General features: G+C 40.3%; 1 protein-coding gene across 1 annotated transcript; it reads left to right on the plus strand.

Moving 5' to 3' along the window:
* The first annotated feature begins 7990 nt into the window (after window positions 1-7990).
* eif2d (eukaryotic translation initiation factor 2D) lies at window positions 7991-24100 on the plus strand. The gene is made up of 15 exons (XM_062998597.1): window positions 7991-8059; window positions 12577-12767; window positions 13124-13207; window positions 13291-13381; window positions 14925-15032; window positions 15446-15699; window positions 17567-17684; window positions 20113-20158; window positions 20284-20390; window positions 21003-21158; window positions 21726-21815; window positions 22158-22253; window positions 22821-22941; window positions 23658-23832; window positions 23922-24100. Exons 1-15 carry the CDS (start codon window positions 8004-8006, stop codon window positions 23990-23992), a joined length of 1764 nt encoding a protein of 587 aa, XP_062854667.1. The 5' UTR covers window positions 7991-8003; the 3' UTR covers window positions 23993-24100.
* Window positions 24101-24253: the final 153 nt, after the last annotated feature.

The raw sequence follows: 24253 nt of genomic DNA on the forward strand, positions 1-24253 counted from the left end.
AGACTGATCATAGCTGGGCAGCTGAAGATTATTTTTGTTATATAAGAAACAGATTAAATAATAATAATACACTTTTAATTAAAATAGATTTACTTACTAATGATAGTAACACTTTCTCGTTCCCTCTCTTCTCGGCCCTCTCTGAGTGTGTAAAACAGGGACAGGTTTAGTAATGACATAGGGAGGTAGAAGGGGGAAGGATGAATACAAGAAGGAGGTGTGTTTGTCTGTGTGTGTGTGTGGGGGGGGGGGGGGGGGGGGTGTATGGGGGTAAAAAATGCACACTTCCTCCTGTACACCAGCAAAGATGTTATTAGACTCTCTCTCGCACACACACTTGCACACACTCACACACATGCACTATGCACTGTTTTATTCTGTCTATTCATAATTGTTAGAACTACAATCATAGTTCTTTAAACTGAAAGTTTTGACTTTCGGGGAGTGTGGTGGGGGGGGGCTTGGGGGTATTTTAAGCAGTTGGTGGCACCATGTGTATGGGGTAGACAAATGCATTAATAACCATGCAACTATGTTCTTGAATTTTAATACATATACAGCTACTCTTTAACAAGACAACTAACAGATGCCTTTATGTCCAGATAATCTTATTGCTTTCCATATAGCATTTAGCCCTAAACAGTAATAACAACAAATTAAGAAACAGTTGTCACCTACAAATAAAAGTTTCTTTATTGTATTGCGCAATCGTATCAGCTGACTTATTTGGAGTGTTTTTATATCCATTTTCTCCCTTTTAGCACGTCCAATTGCCCGATTGTGTCATGCTTCCTCTCCACTAATGCCCCCTCCGACACATGGGCAGCAGCCGTATGCATCTTGTCACCTACACTTTGACAAATGCACTGTGGATCAGCCCTGTGTACGAAGAGACACACCCTGACAGCACTCTTTTCCCATCTCTGTGCAGGTGCCATCAATCAGCCAGCAGAGGTCATAATTGCATTAGTTATGAGAGAGATTCTATCCGGCTCTTAATATCCCACCCCCTATCTGAACAACAGGCCAATCGTTGTTCACGTGGCCGCCCAGCCGGCAGGCAGAGCTGAGACTCGGTACGATGTATTCAAGATCCCAGCTCTGGTGCCAGCGTGTGTTTTTACTGTCGTGCCACCTGAGCGGCGAATTTATTTCGTACTTTTTACTTGATCCCATCAGTAGAAACCCCATAGTGAGGTGTAGTGCTTGCTGAGCAATTCTGACAGAATGCAAGACTTATAAGGCAGATTATTTAGACGCACTACTTCAATTCACTACTACGCCATTCAAACCAGTGAGCTGAGGCGGCACAGCCCAAATACCCTAAACTTTAAATTGTCACTGACAAGCCCAAATTTGCAAATGAATGACACTTGTACACCTTTATACAAATTCAAAATGAATGAGAATTTATTTACATTTAAAAAGAACTTGTTCGTTGGTCTACATTTGTCCACCGTATTTGTAATATGTGTGAGAAAAGTTGTGCCGCACTGAATGCTGGGATTGCTTTCAATGCTAAGGAAGCATCAGATGCTCCCTTGTTATTCAGTCAGATAGTTGATTCCAAATAAGGCACCTCGGTAGGCAGCATTTTAATGTATCTAAGAATTAAGACAGCCACCTTCTTTGAAGGGTGTAGAATGACGTAAAATGCGTTCTATGTAGAGAGATTACTAGGTTTTCAGACTGACCCATAGTGTGCTTCCAGCTTTATGGCAACCGCATGTTATATTTTGGCATGACAGTGACTCAGACAGTGACTGTCAGGCGGGAGCTAAGGACGAGACAGAAGGGGCGGACACACACGCAGATTTGTAAAGAAACCAAGGATTTATTAATAACAAAGGACAAGACAGAACAAAACAAGGCAAAACTAAACACAGCTAACTAAGGCTAATAACTAAGGCTAATAACTAAAGCTAGGAACGGAGCTATAAAGCCATACCGAGCCAAAATAGTTCCCAAAGTCTGAGGAGAAGCTGCCTCCTTAAATCAGGAGCAGCTGGACCTAATTAGTCCAGGAGAACCAATCGTGAGAGAGGGTGTGGCAGGAGACAGCATGTGCTCCCAGTGAGAGAGGGGTGTGGCACATAGGCACACTGGAGCACACAAAGGCTCCATGTGTGAGTGACAAAGTCCATCCAGAAATGGTTTGGTGGAAGAGGAACATGACTGGCCTGCACAGAGCCCTGATCATAATTCCATACAACATCTATGGGAAAAAAAATATTAGTAGTAGATTTTGTATCTGCAAATATTCAAACTTGGACTATCAGGCACAACACTACATATCTAATACACAGTGCTCATACAAGAGCATTCTTGGGAACACAAATGCACCCTTGTACCCCTCATACCATTCATTATATGCTTCCCATCAACACACTGTAGTCGAAAGCATTTTTACACATTTTTTATGCTGTACAAAATAATCAGTTTGTGTATCTGGAAGCTATGTTAGTATGAACAATAGTATGTCTGTAGGCAATACATCTGCTCTCTAACAACCATCCTGTTCACTCTGTCAGGACTGAGAAACATGCCTTATCATTAGCTCAGCACACGTGCACGTGTTTATGAGGAATTCAGGGCAGACGTATGTTGGCATGGACATGCCTGACATTGCTGTTATGTTCATAGAAGCGTGAGGTTTTGATTTGGTCTCGATCCAGCAAACTTCAAGAAAAAAGGGTTATACTGTATTAATGAAGATCATTAATGAACTGCTGCAGTCTTTATGTTGGTTTATTGCCTGCCTAATGTACACAATTCTGTTCGGACTGTGGCAATCCCCTAAATGTCTGTTTTGCATTTCTATTTAATAGTTTATGACAATGCCGATCTGACGGGTGTTAATTAGAGCAAGGAAAAAAATTCTAATCCAGGTATTAAAATGACATTATGGCTGCTGTCTGTAAATAATTTGTGGAAGAATAAAAAAAAACCTCCTGACACTGGCATTTTACTAAGCTCTGATACAAAGCATCAGACAATTCATGAGCAAACACTGTAATCATGGCCCCTAACCTGGTAGCATTTTTCATAATCTGTTCCCCAGTCTGAACAAACTCAATTGCCCTGGTCTACACCATCTCATTATCTACATTCTCATGTTCTGGAATGAAAATTGCTGTCTTTAGGTTGGTTTAGGTGCAACACACTTTTACTGTAATGAATCACAGACAGCACGGTAAAGGAAGCTCTCTCAGCAGGGGAACATTATTTGGCAATTACAAACTAGTATGTGTTTATGTTCATATAGGTGTTATAAACATCCATGCTGTTTCTAATGACGTTAGGGAAATGGTTTGCATGGTTTACTGCCAAAGACATTTCTGAATGTTAAATCAGATTGGATATTTAAGTAAAAGCCTCGTCAATGTACAGTATATTAGAACTAGAGATGGACCGATCGGGGTTTTTGGCACCGATTCCGATCTCCGATCTCCTTTCAGGGACATCGGCCGATAGCCGATTCCGATCCGGGGGGGGGGGGGATGGGTTTGGATTAGCAGTAAATAAACTTCAAAAGAGCCTCACAGTAAAGATAAACTGGAGCAGCGCGCGCGCGCGTGTGTGTGCCTTTAGAAGATACGCTTTGTTCACAGTATCGCTATAAGTGATTCATTGATTCAGGAGTTGATTCGTTTTTATGTGAAGTGTAAGTTTCTCTTCTCGGTTATCTCTCCGTGTTTACTGTTATTAATTAAATGTCGTGGTTTTAAATAAACACCAACTACTACAGAACATTTTGTGTGACTCTTACATTAAAAAGCTTAATTAAAAAGCTTAATTAAAATGCTATTACCACAGATCTGTAACCGACCGTCAGACTCGTTCCGTCTAAGGAGCTAAAAGTTTTCTAAAAGTTCAGCAGATGATCCTGAACTAACGAATTTGGTAATGAATAAACTTTTGCCTCTGATTGGCTCTGTAACGTTTTCTGTTCTCATCTACATCACAAGTAAGAACCGCTTACGATTTACCAAAGTGAACCAGGAGTTTATATAACGTGCTGATAGAATCGACTCAGATGTGACCGGGTTGAATTATCTTTTTAAAGTAAATATTACAATCAGCAAAATTACATCGTAAGAGCTTTCACGATGGTTTCTGTACGATTGTTGATGAATGGTGATGTAATGGTTGGTGCTTCGTAGCTCAAAGTCTGGATCAATCCACTGAGCTGTTAACTTAACGTGATCTTTATATATCACACGATCGGATCGGCTACTTTTAGGAAATATCGCCGATCGCCGATAGCATATTTTGATGAAAAATCGGCCGATACCGATTCATAGCCGATCGATCGTCCCATCTCTAATTAGAACATTTTCGGCATTTAGCGGACGCCTTTATCCAAAGCAACTTACATTACAGTATACAGTCTGAGCAACTGAGGGTTACGGGCCTTGCTCAGTGGTGGGGCTTGAACCAGCAACCTTCAGATTACTAGTCTTGTACCTTAACCACTAGGCTACAGCTTGTCTACATATTATGACCTGCTACAGGGGTTCTCCAGCTGCCACTTTCTGTCCAATACAACTGCACTCAGCACTCTATTTGCTTCTGAAGACTGCCAGAAGAACTTGGTTGTGCTCCAAACACAGAAATGTATAAATCCAGATTAAAAACTTGTCTAAAGAAGGTGAAATGTCATAAGATATATTAGCAAACATTGGTAGATTTAGAAAATACGAAGAATCTTCAAAAAGTTTCCGCACTTTTATATTTCCGTTGGAAACGGTGAGGGCGGGAGGAGTAGTAATTGATCGTGTCTGAGAGACACTTATAGTCCAGATTTAGCACCTTCTGATTTCCACCTTTTTGGAAGTTCAAAGAAGCTTTAAGGGGATGAAGATTTTCATGTGATGATGTGAAAGCAGCGGTGCATCAGTGGCTACGCGCCCAACCAAAAACACTTTTTTGCTGATGGGATTAATAAGTTGGTACGACGCTGGGAAAAATGCATCGGAAGGCGACTATGTAGAAAAGTGATGTCATTTGTTTTTGAAATTCTTAATAAATAGAGTTTAAAAAGTGTGGAAACTTTTTGAAAATCCCTTGTATGTTGGAAAATATGTTGAAATATCTTATTATTTGGGATAAATTAAAATGCCAATTGCAAGCAGATGGCTCAGTGGCTCGGTGGGTAGCACTGTCGCCTCACAGGTAGAAAGTCCTGGGTTCGATTCACAGGTGGAGCGGTTTGGGTCCTTTCTGTATGGAGTTTGTATGTTCTCCCCTCCAGGAGTGCCAGTTTCCTCCCACAGTCCAAAGACATGCACGTGAAGTGAATTGTCTGTGATGTTAAACTTATGAATTTTAATGAAGTGATTTTCTTCATGCCAAGCTTTCGTATTAGTACATAAAAGACACTGTTAGATTGAGTAGGTGGAAGGAGTTCTGGCCCAGACTAATATTAGGCCACAGTGGTCTTAATACAGGTTTCAAGTCCAAGACCAGTCTTAACAACCACTACGCTGCTCAATAGTAGCTCTCTGGTATACCATCTACTGGTTACTCTTTTTCTCTTCATTACTGTATTTACCTCATACTCACAGCAGAGCTAAGAGAATGTGATACTCTGCCATTATAGGGCGTTGGCCAATCGGGGGTTGGTAGGAATCCTGGTCTTATTAGAAATTTTGTTCAGTGCTGTTAAAAAGTTATTTAAAATTAAACAACAACTAAATGTGACAACAGATACTCACAGTGGGAGTAAATTCTGTATACAGTGTTGCCTTGTAGTTTATTTATGTACTTATTTTTTACCTAAATATATTTTAATGCCTCTGATCTAAAAAGTGAAAAAATACAAATCTTGGGCGGATGGAACACCTTTATTTGTCATATATAATTCTTCCACATATCCCAGCTTGTTTGTAAGCTGGGGTCAGAGCACAGGGTCAGCCACTGTATGGCGACCCTGGAGCCGAGAGGGTTAAGGGCTTTGCTCAAGGGTCCAACAGTGGCTGAACTCACAACCTTCCATTCGATAACCCTATGCTCCACCCACTAGTGAAATGTTTGTAGAAAAAACAGGAAACTTACTGTAAATGAAATTTGTGCTGTATAAGTAAAATAATTATTCTTCATACAACAAATTCCAACATCTCAGTTACAAGTGCTTTGTCAAATGTCAAATTTTGCCTGAACAATGAGGGAAAAATATTCAACAATTTTGGTTATTTTTTTATTAAATTTTCTCTCAATTTAGCATAGTCTTCCGCTGCTGGGTGATCCCTGATTGCAGTCGAGGTGGGTATATTGCTGCTTGCGCCTCCTCCGACCCACGTGCAGCCCTTAGCGGAACCCTTTTTCACCTATGCACCCTGCACAGGCCAATCTGGCAAATCTCACACAGCGTTTGAAGACCCCACCCACATAGTCTGGTCATCACACCCTAGCAGAAACGTGTCTGCTGCTGGAATTGCTGATTAAGCCTGCTAGATGGCGCCCAGCCGACCAGTGGCAATGCCGAGTTTCGAACCGTGGAGTTCAGAATCTCGGCTGGTGTGCTAGTGGAATATCCCGCTGCGCCACCTTGGTTATTAAGTATACTTTCAGTGGATAATCAACTTTAAATTACACGTAATGTCTTTTGACTTTGTACTCATAAATATAAACAATAAGTATGTATTTATTAGCTAAGTATTAACTTAAAGTAAAAAAGTCAAACAAAAAAGTATTTATCCACCACAAATTTCATCCTTGGGACTGTTCTTGGCAGATCAACTTTATGAAATATTTTAAAATGACTCTATTACACAAGACATTTTGTAGTCTTTCTAATGTGTATATGTATACCTTTCTAAAGATCAAATCTTTTCCAAGTTAAGTAGGCATGTTTTAATGTGTATTCTATACACAGAATCATCTAGGTGACTCGCCAGACAAGTGATTCCTTTCTGTGCAGTTTTCCACAGCTCAGAATTAAATTTAATTTAGAACTTATTGTAATTGAATAGTGATTGTAAATTTATGTTTAGACATTATTTAAGCTGTGCTAAGGGTTATGATTGAAAAACAGTTCGACCAATTGCTGCATGTAGGGAGCGTACATAATCTACTAATCATGATGAGCGAGAAGGCGGGACCTACAGAGAAATATAATTGTATTGTCATATTGTATGCATATGGAAGAAAATACATGTCAACCACACAAATACCACATTTAGGCAGTTAATAAAGACACATTTTAATAGTAAAAAGAGTACATGTCTGGGAATAGGATGTATGACAAAGAGGTGAAGTGTGGAGTTTTGTTGAGGTTGTGAAAATTTCAAGTTTAACATGCAAACTACTGTTTTACCTTTTCAGTAGGAACACATAATGACCAAATCTCAAATAGCACTGTATTAGAGAAGTAGAGCACTAGATAGTAAATAAAAGCAATTAGTTTACACCCTGTGTAGTGCACCAGTACAGTCAATGAGGGGCCAAATAGAATTAAACTATTTACTAGCTTTAGCTCAAAGCTATTTATCCTACCTGTCAGATCCCTTGATAACAAAAAAAAGTGAATAACTATTTTTGACAGCACAATTACTAGTTCCATGAACTTAACACGCAGTTTTTTAAACAGATTGGGTTGACAAAATGTTTAGGGTGTTTACAATGTCCGTAGTTTGTTCCATTTACGTGTTTTAGTTGTTTAATATCGTTGTCCCTGAGAAATTCAACATGCGTATTCACTTTCACCGTGACTACTTTTTTACATACAGTTTTTCCAGGTGGCGGACCAGCCGCGACCTTGATTAAAATGAACTATTCTCTCAGTGCATAAAAAGGTCCTTGTTGATGCGGTAGTTGTTTCTAGCCGGAGTTTGTATTGTAGCCCGCTAGCGGTTTCAGGGCAGGCTCAGTACTGCTCTTAAATGAAATACAGCATGTTTTAAATGAAGTTGCCATTGAAGTGCGTTATTATTAATAATTTATAATATCGCAGTTTTAACTAGTTATTTTTCAAACTGTCATATTTAACATACAAGCGGGATATGTTCACGAAAGCGTTTCGAGTGAAGTCCAATACTGTTATCAAGGGATCTGACAGGTAGGGTAAATAGCTTTGAGCTAAAGCTAGTAAATGGTTTAATTCTATTTCGCCCCTCATTGACTGTACTGGTGCACTACAGAGGGTATAAACTAATCGCCTTTATTAACTAGCTAGTGTTCTACTTATCTAATACAGTGCTATTTGAAATTTGGTCATTATGGTTCAGCCTTAAGCTTATTACTGTGTTGTTACTGATCTGGTAAAGCAGTAGTTTGCATGTTAAACTGCTTTATTTACACTTTTATATTTAGACGAATCGCTATTGCACATAAATCAGGTGTATAAAATGTTATAAAATGATTATTTTATAGCTTCGGAGTTCGGGTTCTTTTAAATGTCATTCTTAAACAGGATTAATTTAATGTACCGGATAGAAACAGTGTATTCATTCACTATGTTATTTTATTAATTTTATTTACAGTGCATAGATCTACTTTACATTTACACGTGCAATTTTTGACTTTATATTTGTAAATATAAATAAAAAGCACATTAACTATGAGCATGCTGGAAATCCCTTTCTGAAACCATAATAATCATTGTGTATTTGGCCATCTTAGATGCCAGATACTAGATACTTAGATACTTGATGTAGACGTGTCTGTGGGAATTTGTGCCAATACACTTTGAATAAGAAGACTTGGTCCACAATCAAGATAGGGTTGATGTTATGGCTCTGTGCCATGAACTACTACTTAGTACTAATACTACTGCTACTTAGTACTACTGCTACTTAGTACTAATACTACTGCTACTTAGTACTACTGCTACTTAGTACTACTGCTACTTAGTACTAATACTACTGCTACTTAGTACTACTGCTACTTAGTGCTAATACTACTGCTACTTAGTACTACTGCTACTTAGTGCTAATACTACTGCTACTTAGTACTACTGCTACTTATTACTAATACTACTGTACTTAGTACTACTGCTACTTAGTACTACTGCTACTGTACTTAGTGCTACTGCTACTTAGTACTACTGCTACTGTACTTAGTACTACTGCTACTTAGTACTACTGCTACTGTACTTAGTACTACTGCTACTGTACTTAGTACTACTGCTACTTAGTACTACTGCTACTTAGTACTACTACTACTGTACTTAGTACTACTGCTACTTAGTACTACTACTACTGTACTTAGTACTACTGCTACTGTACTTAGTACTACTGCTACTTAGTACTACTGCTACTGTACTTAGTACTACTGCTACTTAGTACTACTGCTACTTAGTACTACTACTACTGTACTTAGTACTACTGCTACTGTACTTAGTACTACTGCTACTTAGTACTACTACTACTGTACTTAGTACTACTGCTACTGTACTTAGTACTACTGCTACTGTACTTAGTACTACTGTACTTAGTACTACTGCTACTGTACTTAGTACTACTGCTACTTAGTACTACTACTACTGTACTTAGTACTACTGCTACTGTACTTAGTACTACTGCTACTGTACTTAGTACTACTGTACTTAGTACTACTGCTACTGTACTTAGTACTACTGCTACTTAGTGCTACTGTACTTAGTACTACTGCTACTTAGTACTACTACTACTGTACTTAGTACTACTGCTACTGTACTTAGTACTACTGTACTTAGTACTACTGCTACTGTACTTAGTACTACTGCTACTTAGTACTACTGCTACTGTACTTAGTACTACTGCTACTGTACTTCGTACTACTGCTACTGTACTTAGTACTACTGTACTTAGTACTACTGCTACTGTACTTAGTACTACTGCTACTTAGTACTACTGCTACTGTACTTAGTACTACTGCTACTTAGTACTACTACTACTGTACTTAGTACTACTGCTACTGTACTTAGTACTACTGCTACTTAGTACTACTACTACTGTACTTAGTAGTAATTGTGGTGCGCTACGAGTAAAGGCGCCACCGGGCTCCGCGCGTTCCAGTGTTGCCAGATTGGGTGGATTTTGTTGGGAAACAATTTAATAGCAGTTAAATAACACTTCTATTTTAAAGAAAATATTCCGTTTTAAAAAGCTCCAGCATTGAAGAAGGCTATTAAAAGTAAAGTCAATTTTCAATGCTGATTTGGCTTAATAGTGTTGGTCAGTCTGTATCATATTGTTAAAAGAAAAATGAGTTTTCCATGCATTCACGCTAGCATGTTCTGGGGTTCAATTGAGTGTCATCATTACACACAAGTTGGCAGCCAAATGATAAAGTATTGCTAAGGAAAATCTTTGAAATTCTTCCTCATAATGTTAAGGTTGCTATATATATATATTTTTTTTTACTTGTCAGGGAAAATGAAGAGAAAAAAAGCTTAGTAGTATGCGGGTCTTCGTGATGTAATTCTACATGGCACTCACTGCCTGTATAGGTAAATAGTGTGACCACACGTAGTGTGAGTGAGTGACCACACGTTTCTGTGCGACCCCTGTGTGAGCAGGCCACCCCTATGGAAATTGTCTGGCTCCGCCATTACATTATGTTACATTATTTTTACTGGAAAGACAAAATACAGAAAAGTGTGTGTAATTCTTACATACGTCTTACATTGTTTTACGAAGTGTTAACTTATATTAATTCTAAATAAAAACTGAACATTATTTTTCTTTGCAATAGTGTTTTCTCGAAATAAAATATTTTTCAGTGTTTTGTTATATCGCCAAAAATATCGTTATTGCAAAAATAACCTGAAATATCGTGATATTATTTTAGGGCCATATCGCCCACTCCTATTTTCTGCTTAAACTAATAACACACACATTATTCAATACATTGCATGGACTTATCATTTTCAGCAGTGATACAGTAGTAATGATCAACTGATAACCAACAAAGAAGTCATTGTTCGATTAACACAGTCTAGTTAAATGCTATTTAAATTCATTTTTAGCAGCTGACAATTGATTTTTATGAGATTTAAGGCTTACCAATACAAGGTAGGTGTACAAACTCATTTAGAAAAAGCCGCCTTTTTTATTTTGAAGTTTTTTAAAATACATTATTTTTAATTATATCATGAATGACGGAACTATTGAACTTTAAAACCACATACAATTGCTGTTTTTTGTACATGTGGATTTATCTGCTTGTTGCATTATAATTATTATAATTATTATTTTACAAAACATGGCGGCATTGTGGTTCGGTGGGTAGCACTGTCGCCTCACAGCAAGAAGGTCCTGGGTTTGATTTCGTTCGTGGGGGAACGTTGGGGGAACGTTCGGGGGGAAACATTGGGGGAACGTTCGGGGGGTCATCATGGTCTTGGGCTGCATGAGTGTTGCTGGCACTGGGGAGCTGCAGTTCATTGAGGGAAACATGAATTCCAACATGTACTGTGACATTCTGAAACAGAGCATGATCCCCTCCCTTCCTCAAGTGGAAGGTGGAGGAGTTCAAGGTGTCTAACATCCACCAGCTCCGTGATGTCATCATGGAGGAGTGGAAGAGGATTCCAGTAGCAACCTGTGCAGCTTTGGTGAATTCCATGCCCAGGAGGGTTAAGGCAGTGCTGGATAATAATGGTGGTCACACAAAATATTGACACTTTGGGCACAATTTGGACATGTTCACTGTGGGATGTACTCACTTATGTTGCCAGCCATTTAGACATTAATGGCTGTGTGTTGAGTTATTTTCAGAAGACAGTAAATCTACACTGCTATACAAGTTGTACACTGACTACTCTAAGTTATATCCAAGTTTTATTTCTATATTGTTGTCCCATGAAAAGATATAATAAAATATTTGCAGAAATGTGAGGGGTGTACTCATTTTTGTGATACACTGTATGTGATGTGCATATATCTGTAAAAAACAAACATTATGGGGAGTGATTTCTGTACTGGATGATGTACGTGGTCATGTTAGTTTATACTGGATGATCGCCCGACATCGTCATTTATTTATTTATCTTCTTTTTATCGTTTATCGCCGTTCAGCGAAAAAATATCGAGATATTATTTTTGATCCATATCGCCCAGCCCTAGATTTGATACACCTTTTGCAGTAGATATGACGTTTATAGGGACGAAGTAAAAAGACATTGTGTGTAAGGCTGAATTGGATTGCTCTGGAAGTATATTAAATAACAAAAACTAAAGTGGTGCTTGTTTGTCCTAACTGCATCAGCTGGCACAACCACACCTTAATAGATATATTTTAAAATATACACTTTATTTCCACTTTATCATGGTCAGGGTTGTTGGAATCACTGGGCACAATGCAGAAACACACCCCAGACATAATGCCATTCGTCCCCTCAGACATAGCCAACCATGTCGTCATGTAGATGCCCCACCGGCTGATAGTACTGCTGATTGCTTGAACCCTGAATCCGAGTGGTAGTGGGCTAGCATAATTTACCCCTGCGCTACCCGAGCACACTTAGAAACCTATAAATTAAACTCAACTCATTATAGTTATCATTGATAACTGTTTGTATAACACATCTATTATCAGCTATTATTACAGTAAAGCCTTTATTTAATGCAGTATTTTGTCATCCATCCACAGGAGGAAGCTAAAAGCAGATGTCTCTGCTGCCTTCCCGTCCCTGTCCACAGACACCCTTAACGAGCTCATACCGAACAAAGATGAACTAAACGTGGTAAAAGTCTACGCTCACAAAGGGGACGCCGTCACTGTGTATGTGCTCCATAAGAATCCGGTGTTCTTTCAGCTGGAGAAACAGCTCTACCCTACAGGTATAGTACAAGTCATTTAACTGCCAGGCATTCTCGTACAGCATCAGTGTCTGACCTCACGAATATAGTATAAAGTAAATGGACACCAACATTTTCAGGAAATATTTTGTTGGGTTAACTTGTAATAATGTAATAATACTCGTTGTTTTGGAATGTGATGTCAAACTAGCTAATGGTGAGGTGTCTACATACTTTTTTCTCTTTTATTGGTGCAGCCTAAACACTATTTTAAAACTGGGAAATAGCATTTAAGATGGAAATAAAGACAACCCGTACAGCCTTACAGTTTGATGTAGTGATTGTTAGACAGGTAACCAAGTGTGTATGTGCTGATTTGATTCTTGTGTCTACACCAGTGTACACGCTGTGGCGATTTCCCGATCTGTTACCAGCATTTACCACATGGCCTCCGGTAGTTGAGAAATTAATTGGCGGTGCAGGTGAGTCTTTCTGAGGATGATTTATGTAAATACGTAGATTTATGAACATGTCTGTGTGTATTTAACATCTTTGCATTTTGCAGATCTGATGCTGCCTGGAGTAGTGGTGTCCTCTACTGGACTTCCAGATGTAACTCAAGGGGACTGCTGTGCTGTTAACCTAGTGTCCAGCCGGTAATGCCAGTCTTGTATGATCATGCACCTTCCTTATTATCGGGACATTTGGACATTGCTTACAGGAGTATAAAATCAACAATATGAACATATGCATTTAACTTTAAGACAACAGCTTGGGAAGACATTGTCCTGCTTTTTTGTGCACAAGCAAGATCCATATATAGATACATCGACCAGGCATAACATTATGAAGTGAAGTGAATAACACTGATTATCTCTTTATCACGGCACCTGTTAGTGGGTGGGATATATTAGGCAGCATGTGAACATTTTATCCTCAAAGTTGATGTCGGGGTGGCACGTTGGCTAAGTGGGTAGCACTGTCGCCTCACAGCAAGGAGGTCCTGGGTTCGATCCCCAGGTGAGGCGGTCCGGGTCCTTTCTGTGTGGAGTTTGCATGTTCTCCCTGTGTCTGTGTGGGTTTACTCCGGGTGCTCCGGTTTCCTCCCACAGTCCAAAGACATGCAAGTGAGGTGAATTGGAGATACTAAATTGTCCAAGACTGTGTTCGATATAACCTTGTGAACTGAAGAACCTTGTGTAATGACTATCGTTCCTGTCATGAATGTAACCGAAGTGTAAAACATGATGTTAAAATCCTAATAAATAAACAAACAAACAAACAAAGTTGATGTCAGAAGCAGAAAAAATGAGCAAGCGTAAGGATTTGAGCGAGTTTGACGAGGGCCAAATTATGATGCTAGACGACTGGGTCAGAGCATCTCCAAAATAGCAGCTCTCGTGGGGTGTTCCCGGTCTGCAGTGGTCAGTATCTATCAAAAGTAGTCCAAGGAAGGAACAGTGGTAAACTGGCGACGGGGTCATGGGCGGTCAAGGCTCATTGATGCACGTAAGGAGCGAAGGCCCATGTGGTCCGATCCAACAGACGAGCTACTGTAGCTCAAATTGCTGAGGAAGTTAATGCTGGTTCTGATAGAAAGGTGTCAGAATACAGGTCAGGGTGCCCGTGCTGACCCCTGTCCACCACCAAAAGCGCCAAAAATGGGCATGTGAGTATCGGAACTGGACCACGGAGTGATGGAAGAAGGTGGCCTTGTCTGATATATCACGTTTTCTTTTACATCACGTGGATGGCCGGGTGCATGTGCGTCGCTTACCTGGGGAACACATGGCACCAGGATGCACTATGGGAAAAAGGCAAGCCGGCGGAGGCAGGAAATCTGCTGGGAAACCTTGGCTCCTGTCATCCATGTGGATGTTACTTTGACACGAACCACCTACCTAATCATTGTTGCAGACCATGTACACCCTTTCATGGTAACAGTAATTCCTGATGGCTGTGGCCTGTTTCAGCAGGATAATGCACCCTGCCACTAAGCAATAATGGTTCAGGAATGGTTTGAGGCCTCCAAATTACCCACATCTTAATCTAATCAAGCATCTGTGGGATGTGCTGGACAAACACACACACATGACCTCACATTAAACAAGCACACATTCCCATGCGTATAGTGCCGTATTTTAAAAGTGTTTAGAAAGTTACATTTGATTTTTTGACTCCACATACTTGGTGCCACAGGGCTCCAGTTGCTGTGGGTACAGCTGCCATGTCAAGCAGTGAGATGAGGAGTGGTGGGATGAAGGGCAAAGGAGTCAATGTACTGCACACGTACATGGACCAGCTGTGGTAAGCATCTTCCACATTACACCACATTCTACACTAGGATATACCAAACTGTTTTCTCTCCTAGCGTGTCCTGAAGTTTGGTCCTGATCAAAAATCCCTGCATGACTGTTCACTCGCATACTTTTTTTTCCCAGTGTAATAATAATTATTTACTCTATAGGGCCAAAATTATGTGAACACACCTTCAGATTATTATGTATAGAAAAGTCAATGTCACTTAAGTTAAATCCGCAATAGGGGAACGGACTCTGAATAATGCCTGTGGTTTTTAAATAGGATGTCCAACAAGCTTATGGTCAGGTGTCCACATACTTTTGACTGTAATGTGTTCGATTACCCAGGTGTGCTACAGATTATGTGCTTTATACAAACCCACATATGATTTGACTCTGATCCTTTGCTTGGAATCGTAGGGCTTTCGGAGATAAGAGCGCTCCTCCTGTCATACCCGTCACTGATACTGCACTGCAGGCAGAAACAGACGCAGAGCCGGAGGGAGAAGAATGTAGTGAAGAAGGAGGACAAAACGAAGAGCTAAAAGATGATGATGAGGAGAGGAAAGAGCAGAATTCTGAAACGTCTGCTGTAAAATCATCTTGTCAGAGTTTACAAGATTTAAGTCTTGAAGATGAGGAGGAGGGAGAGCAAGACACCAGATCACCACAAGGCAGGCACATCTAGCATCTTCTGGCTTTGCCCTACACTCAATAACCAGTGTATTAGGATCATGTGTACAACTGCTTAGTCATGTATGGATCAGGCAGGAAGGATTTGGAATTGTCTAGATTTAGAGAAAAATTTGGAGGGAAATAATGGCTGTGCCTACTGCCAACTCGATCTGGACTGCTTTTGTAGCCTTCCTGTGAACTCAAACCATTTTGGCCAACACCTTTTGCCAACAGACAATCACTTAATGGATGTTTTTTTGTCCTCCACAGGACCGGAAGTTTCTCCAATTAGCCAGTCACTCAGATCCCATTTTTCCTAATTATGCTTTAGTACTTTAGTATGGAGCACTAACTAAAGCTCTTGACTCGTGTCTTTGCATTGTGCAGATACAATGCAGTTCTGCCACATGACTGTCTGGATGCATAATTAAATGAATGTATAGGTGTTCCTTATAAAGTGATCCTATTGGAGCTAAAACAACGACGATGCATTTTCTCCCTTTTTTCCCCAAAATTTTTAGCGTGTCCAATTTTTACCCAATTGCATTATGCACCCTCTCTACTGGTGCTGACCTCTGCCCCGATTGTGGAGAGCGAACAGACTCACACACCCTCCGACCAGTAGCCGACTGCATCTTTTCACCTGCACGAGGCGAGTTCATATGCGAATCAGCATTGTTCACCGAGAGCCACACCCTGATCAGCATTATTCCTCTATTCTGTTCAGACACCATCAATCAGCCAGCAAAGGTCATAATTGCACCAGGTATGAGGTTCCTATCCGGCTCCCTACCCTGTATGAACAACAGCCAAACTTTGTTCATGTAGCCGCCCAGCCCAGCCGCATGACAGAGCTGAGATTCGATGCGATGTATTCGAAATCCCAGCTCTGGTGTGCTAGCGTATTTTACCGCTGCGCCACCTGAGCGGCTAACTACTAATTTTTTGGGAAGATTTTGTAGTGTGTCTCTGGGAAATTGTGCACATTGTGGGGACACTAAAGCTCTGGCTTGAATACATGAATACTCTTTAAATTTCTGAAGGTGTTTAACCTTTAGGTTGTCGTAAGGGTCCGAAATTACCCATCAACATGATTATCAGCAGATAGGATACTCTCAATCTTATTTCAACTTTTTCTAGAGTGACCTTAATTTAGGCGCTCAGGTGGTGCAGCGATAAAATACACTAGCGCACCAGAGCTGACGTTTGGAACATCCATGATTCAGCTGGCTGATTGATGCCACCTGCACATAGTCGAGGGACAATGCGTCGATCAGGGTGTGGCTTTCTGGTACACAAAGCTGATCTGCTTGTGCAGGTGAAATGATGCAGTCGGCTACTGCACACGTGGCGGAGGGGGCGTGTCAGTCTCGCTCTCCTCAACCAGGGTGGAGATCAGCATCAGTAGAGAGGAAGCGTAATGCAATAGGGTGATTGGATATGACTAGATTGGGAGGAAGATTAGGAAAAATGGAATGGATTAAGTGAAGACAGGTCATTTATGATCTTTAGGAAAATAGGGGTTTACAATGTTAAGACTACACAAGGGTTTATGTGATTGAGGTCAGGTTTTACACCAGACTCATTAAACCATGTTTTTATGGACCTTGCACAGTCATGCTGGAACAGAAGACCTTCCAAGAACAGTTGGCGCAAAGTCAGAAGCATATAATTTATTTCATATAATTGATTGTAGTAATTGTGGTAATGATGGTTCTTTTTTTAACTTATGGACACGCCACAATACACGTTCTAGGTCCAATCTATAAACATTTGAATACAAGGTGCCTGTTATAAAAGAACTAGTTTGAGGTTTAATTATATTTTATGTATAGTTGTTAATGCTGTTATTTAATGTATTTACAGAGCAGATGGATTCCCTGATGTTTCAGTGCTTCCTCCATGCTCTGAAATGTAAAGTCAAGAAGTCTGAGCTTCCCCTGCCGACTGGCACCTTTTTGCGCAAGCACATGATCTCCTGCTGGTAATGAAATTGAAATTTCACTTTATTTTTTTTAATACTTGCGTAATGTACTCATGTTGATGCTTGAGATGTGTTTACATATATATAGTATATACAGTATATATACAGTGTATCACAAAAGTGAGTACACCCCTCACATTTCTGCAAATATTTCATTATACCTTTTCATGGGACAACACTATAGACATGAAACTTGGATATAACTTAGAGTAGTCAGTGTACAACTTGTATAGCAGTGTAGATTTACTGTCTTCTGAAAATAACTCAACACACAGCCATTAATGTCTAAATGGCTGGCAACATAAGTGAGTACACCCCACAGTGAACATGTCCAAATTGTGCCCAAAGTGTCAATATTTTGTGTGACCACCATTATTATCCAGCACTGCCTTAACCCTCCTGGGCATGGAATTCACCAGAGCTGCACAGGTTGCTACTGGAATCCTCTTCCACTCCTCCTTGATGACATCATGGAGCTGGTGGATGTTAGACACCTTGAACTCCTCCACCTTCCACTTGAGGATGCGCCACAGGTGCTTAATTGGGTTTAGTCCATCACCTTTACCTTCAGCTTCCTCAGCAAGGCAGTTGTCATCTTGGAGGTTGTGTTTGGGGTCGTTATCCTGTTGGAAAACTGCCATGAGGCCCAGTTTTCGAAGGGAGGGGATCATGCTCTGTTTCAGAATGTCACAGTACATGTTGGAATTCATGTTTCCCTCAATGAACTGCAGCTCCCCAGTGCCAGCAACACTCATGCAGCCCAAGACCATGATGCTACCACCACCATGCTTGACTGTAGGCAAGATGCAGTTGTCTTGGTACTTCTCACCAGGGCGCCGCCACACATGCTGGACACCATCTGAGCCAAACAAGTTTATCTTGGTCTCGTCAGACCACAGGGCATTCCAGTAATCCATGTTCCTGGACTGCTTGTCTTCAGCAAACTGTTTGCGGGCTTTCTTGTGCGTCAGCTTCCTTCTGGGATGACGACCATGCAGACCGAGTTGATGCAGTGTGCGGCGTATGGTCTGAGCACTGACAGGCTGACCTCCCATGTCTTCAACCTCTGCAGCAATGCTGGCAGCACTCATGTGTCTATTTTTTAAAGCCAACCTCTGGATATGACGCCGAACACGTGGACTCAACTTCTTTGGTCGACCCTGGCGAAGCCTGTTCCGAGTGGAACCTGTCCTGGAAAACCGCTGTATGACCTTGGCCACCATGCTGTAGCTCAGTTTCAGGGTGTTAGCAATCTTCTTATAGCCCAGGCCATCTTTGTGGAGAGCAACAATTCTATTTCTCACATCCTCAGAGAGTTCTTTGCCATGAGGTGCCATGTTAAATATCCAGTGGCCAGTATGAGAGAATTGTACCCAAAACACCAAATTTAACAGCCCTGCTCCCCATTTACACCTGGGACCTTGACGCATGACACCAGGGAGGGACAACGACACATTTGGGCACAATTTGGACATGTTCACTGTGGGGTGTACTCATTTATGTTGCCAGCTATTTAGACATGAATGGCTGTGTGTTGAGTTATTTTCAGAAGACAGTAAATCTACACTGCTATACAAGTTGTACACTGACTACTCTAAGTTATATCCAAGTTTCATGTCTATAGTGTTGTCCCATGAAAAGATATAATGAAATATTTGCAGAAATGTGAGGGGTGTATTCACTTTTGTGATACACTGTGTGTATATATATATATATATATATATATATATATATATATATATGAATATATGAATAACTGAGCCATGTTGGTGACTCCTGTTCCTAAATAAACAGGGTTAGATGAAATGCACCCTCTACTAACCCTATGATAAACAGACAGAAACATAATACCTATTTTTGCCATTAAATGACACGTGTGTTAAACATGGTGTTAAAACCTATGGGTCGCAGGCCAAAATAATGGGTCGCAGAGAACATAATAATAATTAAATAAACACATTTTAACTGACACATAACTACAAAATGAACTTGTACACGAACACCCCCTTGTGGAGGCTTTACGTTACACCTTGTAATCCACAGTGGGACCAGATTGCCACCAATTTCATTAATTAATTATATTTCATTTTGTGTTTTGTTTTGATGCATTGTTTGTGTTGCCTGGGTCATACAGCACTATGGGCTTAGAGGGTACTGTATAAGAATGAAGCCTCTGCTCCTGCTTTTCCTTTGTTTATGTGATTAGCAATGACTTTAGTCAAGGGTCGATCTCCCTCAGGAGCTTCTTACTTCTATGGCTCTAATCTTAAGATGACGTAAAGCTTGCTTGACTGTTAACAGTGTCAACCATGTTTAACTGCAAGTACACATTAAACACACATAAAGTATAATTAAACACCCAACTTTATAATTGTACAAAACACCATGGTTGTAATTTTTGTTATATTATTTTTATTATTTTTTGCAGTCCTAATGGAAAACATCTTGATGTTAAAAAATCCAGCTATAAAAAGGTATGTTTCCCTTCTGCTCTCTCTTACAGAGTTTTAGACTGAGATAGGGGCTAAAAAGATGAGGACTTTGGTTTTAATGCATTTATTTCTACTATTTTTAACTCTGACTGTCTTTCTGTCTTCAGCTTTCGAAATTCCTGCAGTGCATGCAGAAGGAACACAGTCTGGTTCGGGTAAAGGAGCTGAGTAAAGGCGTGGACAGCATTGTAGAGGTGGACTGGAAAAACTCGGAGTAGGTTGAGTTACGCAAAACACCTACAACACATTAGTCAGATAACAGTTCATTCAATAATAAGGTTTTTGAGACGCATTTACCTCATTACCAAGCCTGAACCACCAAAACATTGCCCAGAACATAATTTTAACCCCTTACACTCCTTAATTTCCTTTAGTTTTTTGGACTCAAGTAATTTAAAACTTCTAAATGAATAACTGGGGTCTTAAAAAAAAACCTAAACCACTGGTTTGAGCAAAGTTCAGTGTGCAATTTGAACTTTATGAGCCCCTCTGTTGGTCTGTACCAGACACCACAGCCTTCATGTCCTCTGGCATTGATGAGTCTTGTCCCTCCACCAACAATCTTTTAGCGGTTTGCAGCTTGTCCCTCTTCTAAGCGCTGCTGGTGGGTCATCTCCTCTTGCTGTTGGTTATCTTGATTTGGCCCTTATCAAAGCACTCCCAATAACACTATAAAATATCCCTGGCCATGACGTTCAATATTGTTCCAAAATATGAACATTTTTGGGAGTGGTTCAAATGTTTTGGCTCATCAGTATATATGTGTATATGTGGGTGTATTTATGGAAAATCAGCTTTCTCTAATGACCAACTGACTTTTTGACAGGTTGCGTTCCTTCCGTGTCCCAGACGACTGGGAGTCCCCAGAGGAGAGTGTAAAAGAGAGCGAGGGCTCTGAGCTATCCTATCAGCCCCCTGAAATCACCCCTCTTTATGGGGTAACTGCACGCCTTGAGCCACTTTTCCAGGATGCACAGAAAAAGTAAGTGTTAGTCTGAATGTCACTTTAAGTCACATTAGGTCATGCCGAAATAAAAGTCATTTATTTGTTGGGTGCTTGGGTGGTTCAGTCTGGGTTCAAATCGCAGCGATGCCTGGTTGGGTGCTCTGCACACACACTGCAGGCTGTGTCTGAGGCAGGAAAGGCCGGTGAAGTATCGGCCCCTTGCTGCCCAACAGGGATACCTGCTGTCTGATTAATGTGCCAGCATGAATGGTGGGGGTATAAATAAAGCATAGCATCTTACCCTTTTTCTAGAAATGTCTGGTAAATAGAAGCGGCCATGGCTTCACACATTCTTTGTCTGCCACTCACACTGAGTGTGGTGCGTGCATATGCAAAGCGAAATTTGCAATGACTATACTGGGAGAAAAAGGCGGAGTAAATAAACAAAAAGCTACAAAACAACAATCAAACCCAGATCTTAAAATTGTTGGGTCAATGTTATAGGTTTTTTTCTAAAATGAAAGAATAACCAAACCTGACAAGTTTACTTAATCTTGAGCCTTGTGGTGTGTTTTTACTGACTGTGTGACTGTTCTGTTCAAGAAAAGGTGCAGTACTACAGGCTAGCGAGGTGAGGACCATCATCACAGACTATGTGAAAATAAACGAGCTCGTCCATGAAACCAACAAAAGGTACGAGTACAGTGAGGAAATGTCAGGAGCATGTTCTCACTCTCGAAATATCTGCACTTGTGTTAGATATTCTGATTATAAAATGTATACTTGGCTTCAGAATTATTGGTAAAATTGATCCAGATAAGTAGAACAGCTTTTGGTTTTTGAGTGACTACAAAGACATTTTTAATCAGGGTTTCTGGGAACATCCTTGCATTTAAACTCAACCTTTGCCTTCAAATATGGACGACTGCTTGGTATCAGTAGTAGAAATTAATACATCCTAATGTACCCTAATATATCTTTCCCTGCCTTATTTTATTTGTACCTTATTACCTCTACTATTTCTGTGCTTGTTAGTTATGTAATCATTAACCCAGTACTATGTGACTGCTTACTGGAGAAATCTGAATACCAGGAGGTGGAAGTGTTGAAATGGGACGATCTCTTCAGCAGGTAAATCTCCATTCAGTTGGTTTAAATTCAGTAGTAACTTCATTAAAGCACAAACTCCTTTAGGCTTAACTTATTATGTCTAACAAAATTGTAACCTATTCTTTTTAGTTGTTACAGTACAAAAAATTGGTATGCTTTTACATTTATGTTATTATTATTATTATTATTATTATTATTATTATTAAGTATTAGGTGCTGTTAAGTCGATTCCGCCGTCCTATTAGAACTATTCCAAGCATAATTGTTTTCCAGTGAATTCCCCTCCTGGAAGGGGATGCATCTGATGGTAGAGGTGCAGAATATAGTGTAACACCTCTTGTAGGAAACATGCTGTGGTGAACTGACTCATGCACACTAAGGGGGTAACAGTTCAGATTTTGGCACAACACTCACATCTGTGGTGCTAATATGTGAAATCTGCAGCTCCACTCTCAATGAAATGCTATTTTTACTGACAACAATGATTTATATGTTGGTTTTAGACCCTAACTCTCCATTCCATGTGTCTAGATTTTTTAACAAGCAGTTTATAGTTAATAATGTTGAATTGCTGTATTATGTTTGCAGGACTTTGAGCAAGATGCAGGCGTGCCATCAGCTCCAATTCCCAGGTCAGCCTCTGGTGGTCCGAAAAGGCCAGGTGGAGCCCATCGACATCACTGTAGTATCCAGAGGCTCCAACAAAAAGGTGACCGTGTAATTCATTAGGTTGATTTAAAATGTATACATAAATAATTATAATTTGGGAAGGACAAGCATCAGCTTTGAGTTGAGTCCTAAAACATAATGGAGCTATGCCCTATATATTCCTCACCTCAACCAGCCAGAGATGAATTCTCCCATCTGGCCTTCCCATCCTCTGACACAACCAGTTGTCCGGTGTGTGGCACCCGCTGGGACTTAAAGTCAGATCTCTGCAGCACCAGCCGATATTTAGGCACAATTTTTTGTCTGATAACCTGGAAAGGGCCAGACGACTGGGTTGCAGTTTATCTGGAACAGCATGGGATGCTTACAAGCAGCGGTGGCGAGTACACACTGAGAGAGGTCCAAGGAGGGACAAGCCACAGACTGCTGACAGGTTGAGGGTAGCCAAGACTCGTCAATCCTAGAAGATATGAACCCTGTGGCATCTGGTACATACCAATAAAAGGGCTACTGTGGGTCAAATTGCAGATCATTGTAATACTGGTGATGAGGGCTGCAGAGTCACAGGCCAGTCAAAGTAGCCATGCTAGCTCCTGTCCACTATTGAAAGTCCATGTTAAGTCCAAGCATGTGTTCATCATTTATATTCAATTGAGCTATTTTAACAGCATATTACATGGTTGGACCTGTTTTGGCTCACCTGTGTATTGTAGCTCTAATAGAGTGTATTTGTCTTGAATCTGTCTGTGTGTCTAGGTGACACTAGTAAAAAACCTGGAGATTTTTGGTATAGAGCCAGCATTAGTGGCAGACGCCCTGCAGCACCTCGTCCAGGCTAGCGCCATCCTCCATGATGTCCCTGGAGCGAAAGATCGGCAGCAGGTGCAGATCCAGGGCAACCAGGTGCATCACGTCGGCAAACTGCTACTAGGTACAAATCAATCATCTAGAGATGCTGGAAATACTCTTATTTCATGCTTTATCATTTATTTCTTTTTATATTCTTCTCTTCTGTTGCAGAACAATATCAAATACCACGTAAATACATACAGGGCCTGGATAAAGCTCCAAAAGCCGGAAAGAAGAAATAACACACCAGTGACTGTACAGTACTCTATCATAGACATGAACTGCTGGATTAAAGCTTAATCTGAATTCAATGTTTTCACACATTCAGCAATAAAAATATTGAACTCTTATTCTAATGCTTTGTAAATGACACATTTTAATATTAAATAAGTCAACAGTATCATAAATTGGTTAATCAGATTACATTTATTACATACATACACACACTGCCCAGAATCATGCTTTCTCTCCACCAATGCCGATCCCCGCTCTGATTGAGGAGA

This window comes from Trichomycterus rosablanca, chromosome 7, assembly GCF_030014385.1.
Source record: "Trichomycterus rosablanca isolate fTriRos1 chromosome 7, fTriRos1.hap1, whole genome shotgun sequence".
Lineage (NCBI taxonomy): Eukaryota > Metazoa > Chordata > Actinopteri > Siluriformes > Trichomycteridae > Trichomycterus > Trichomycterus rosablanca.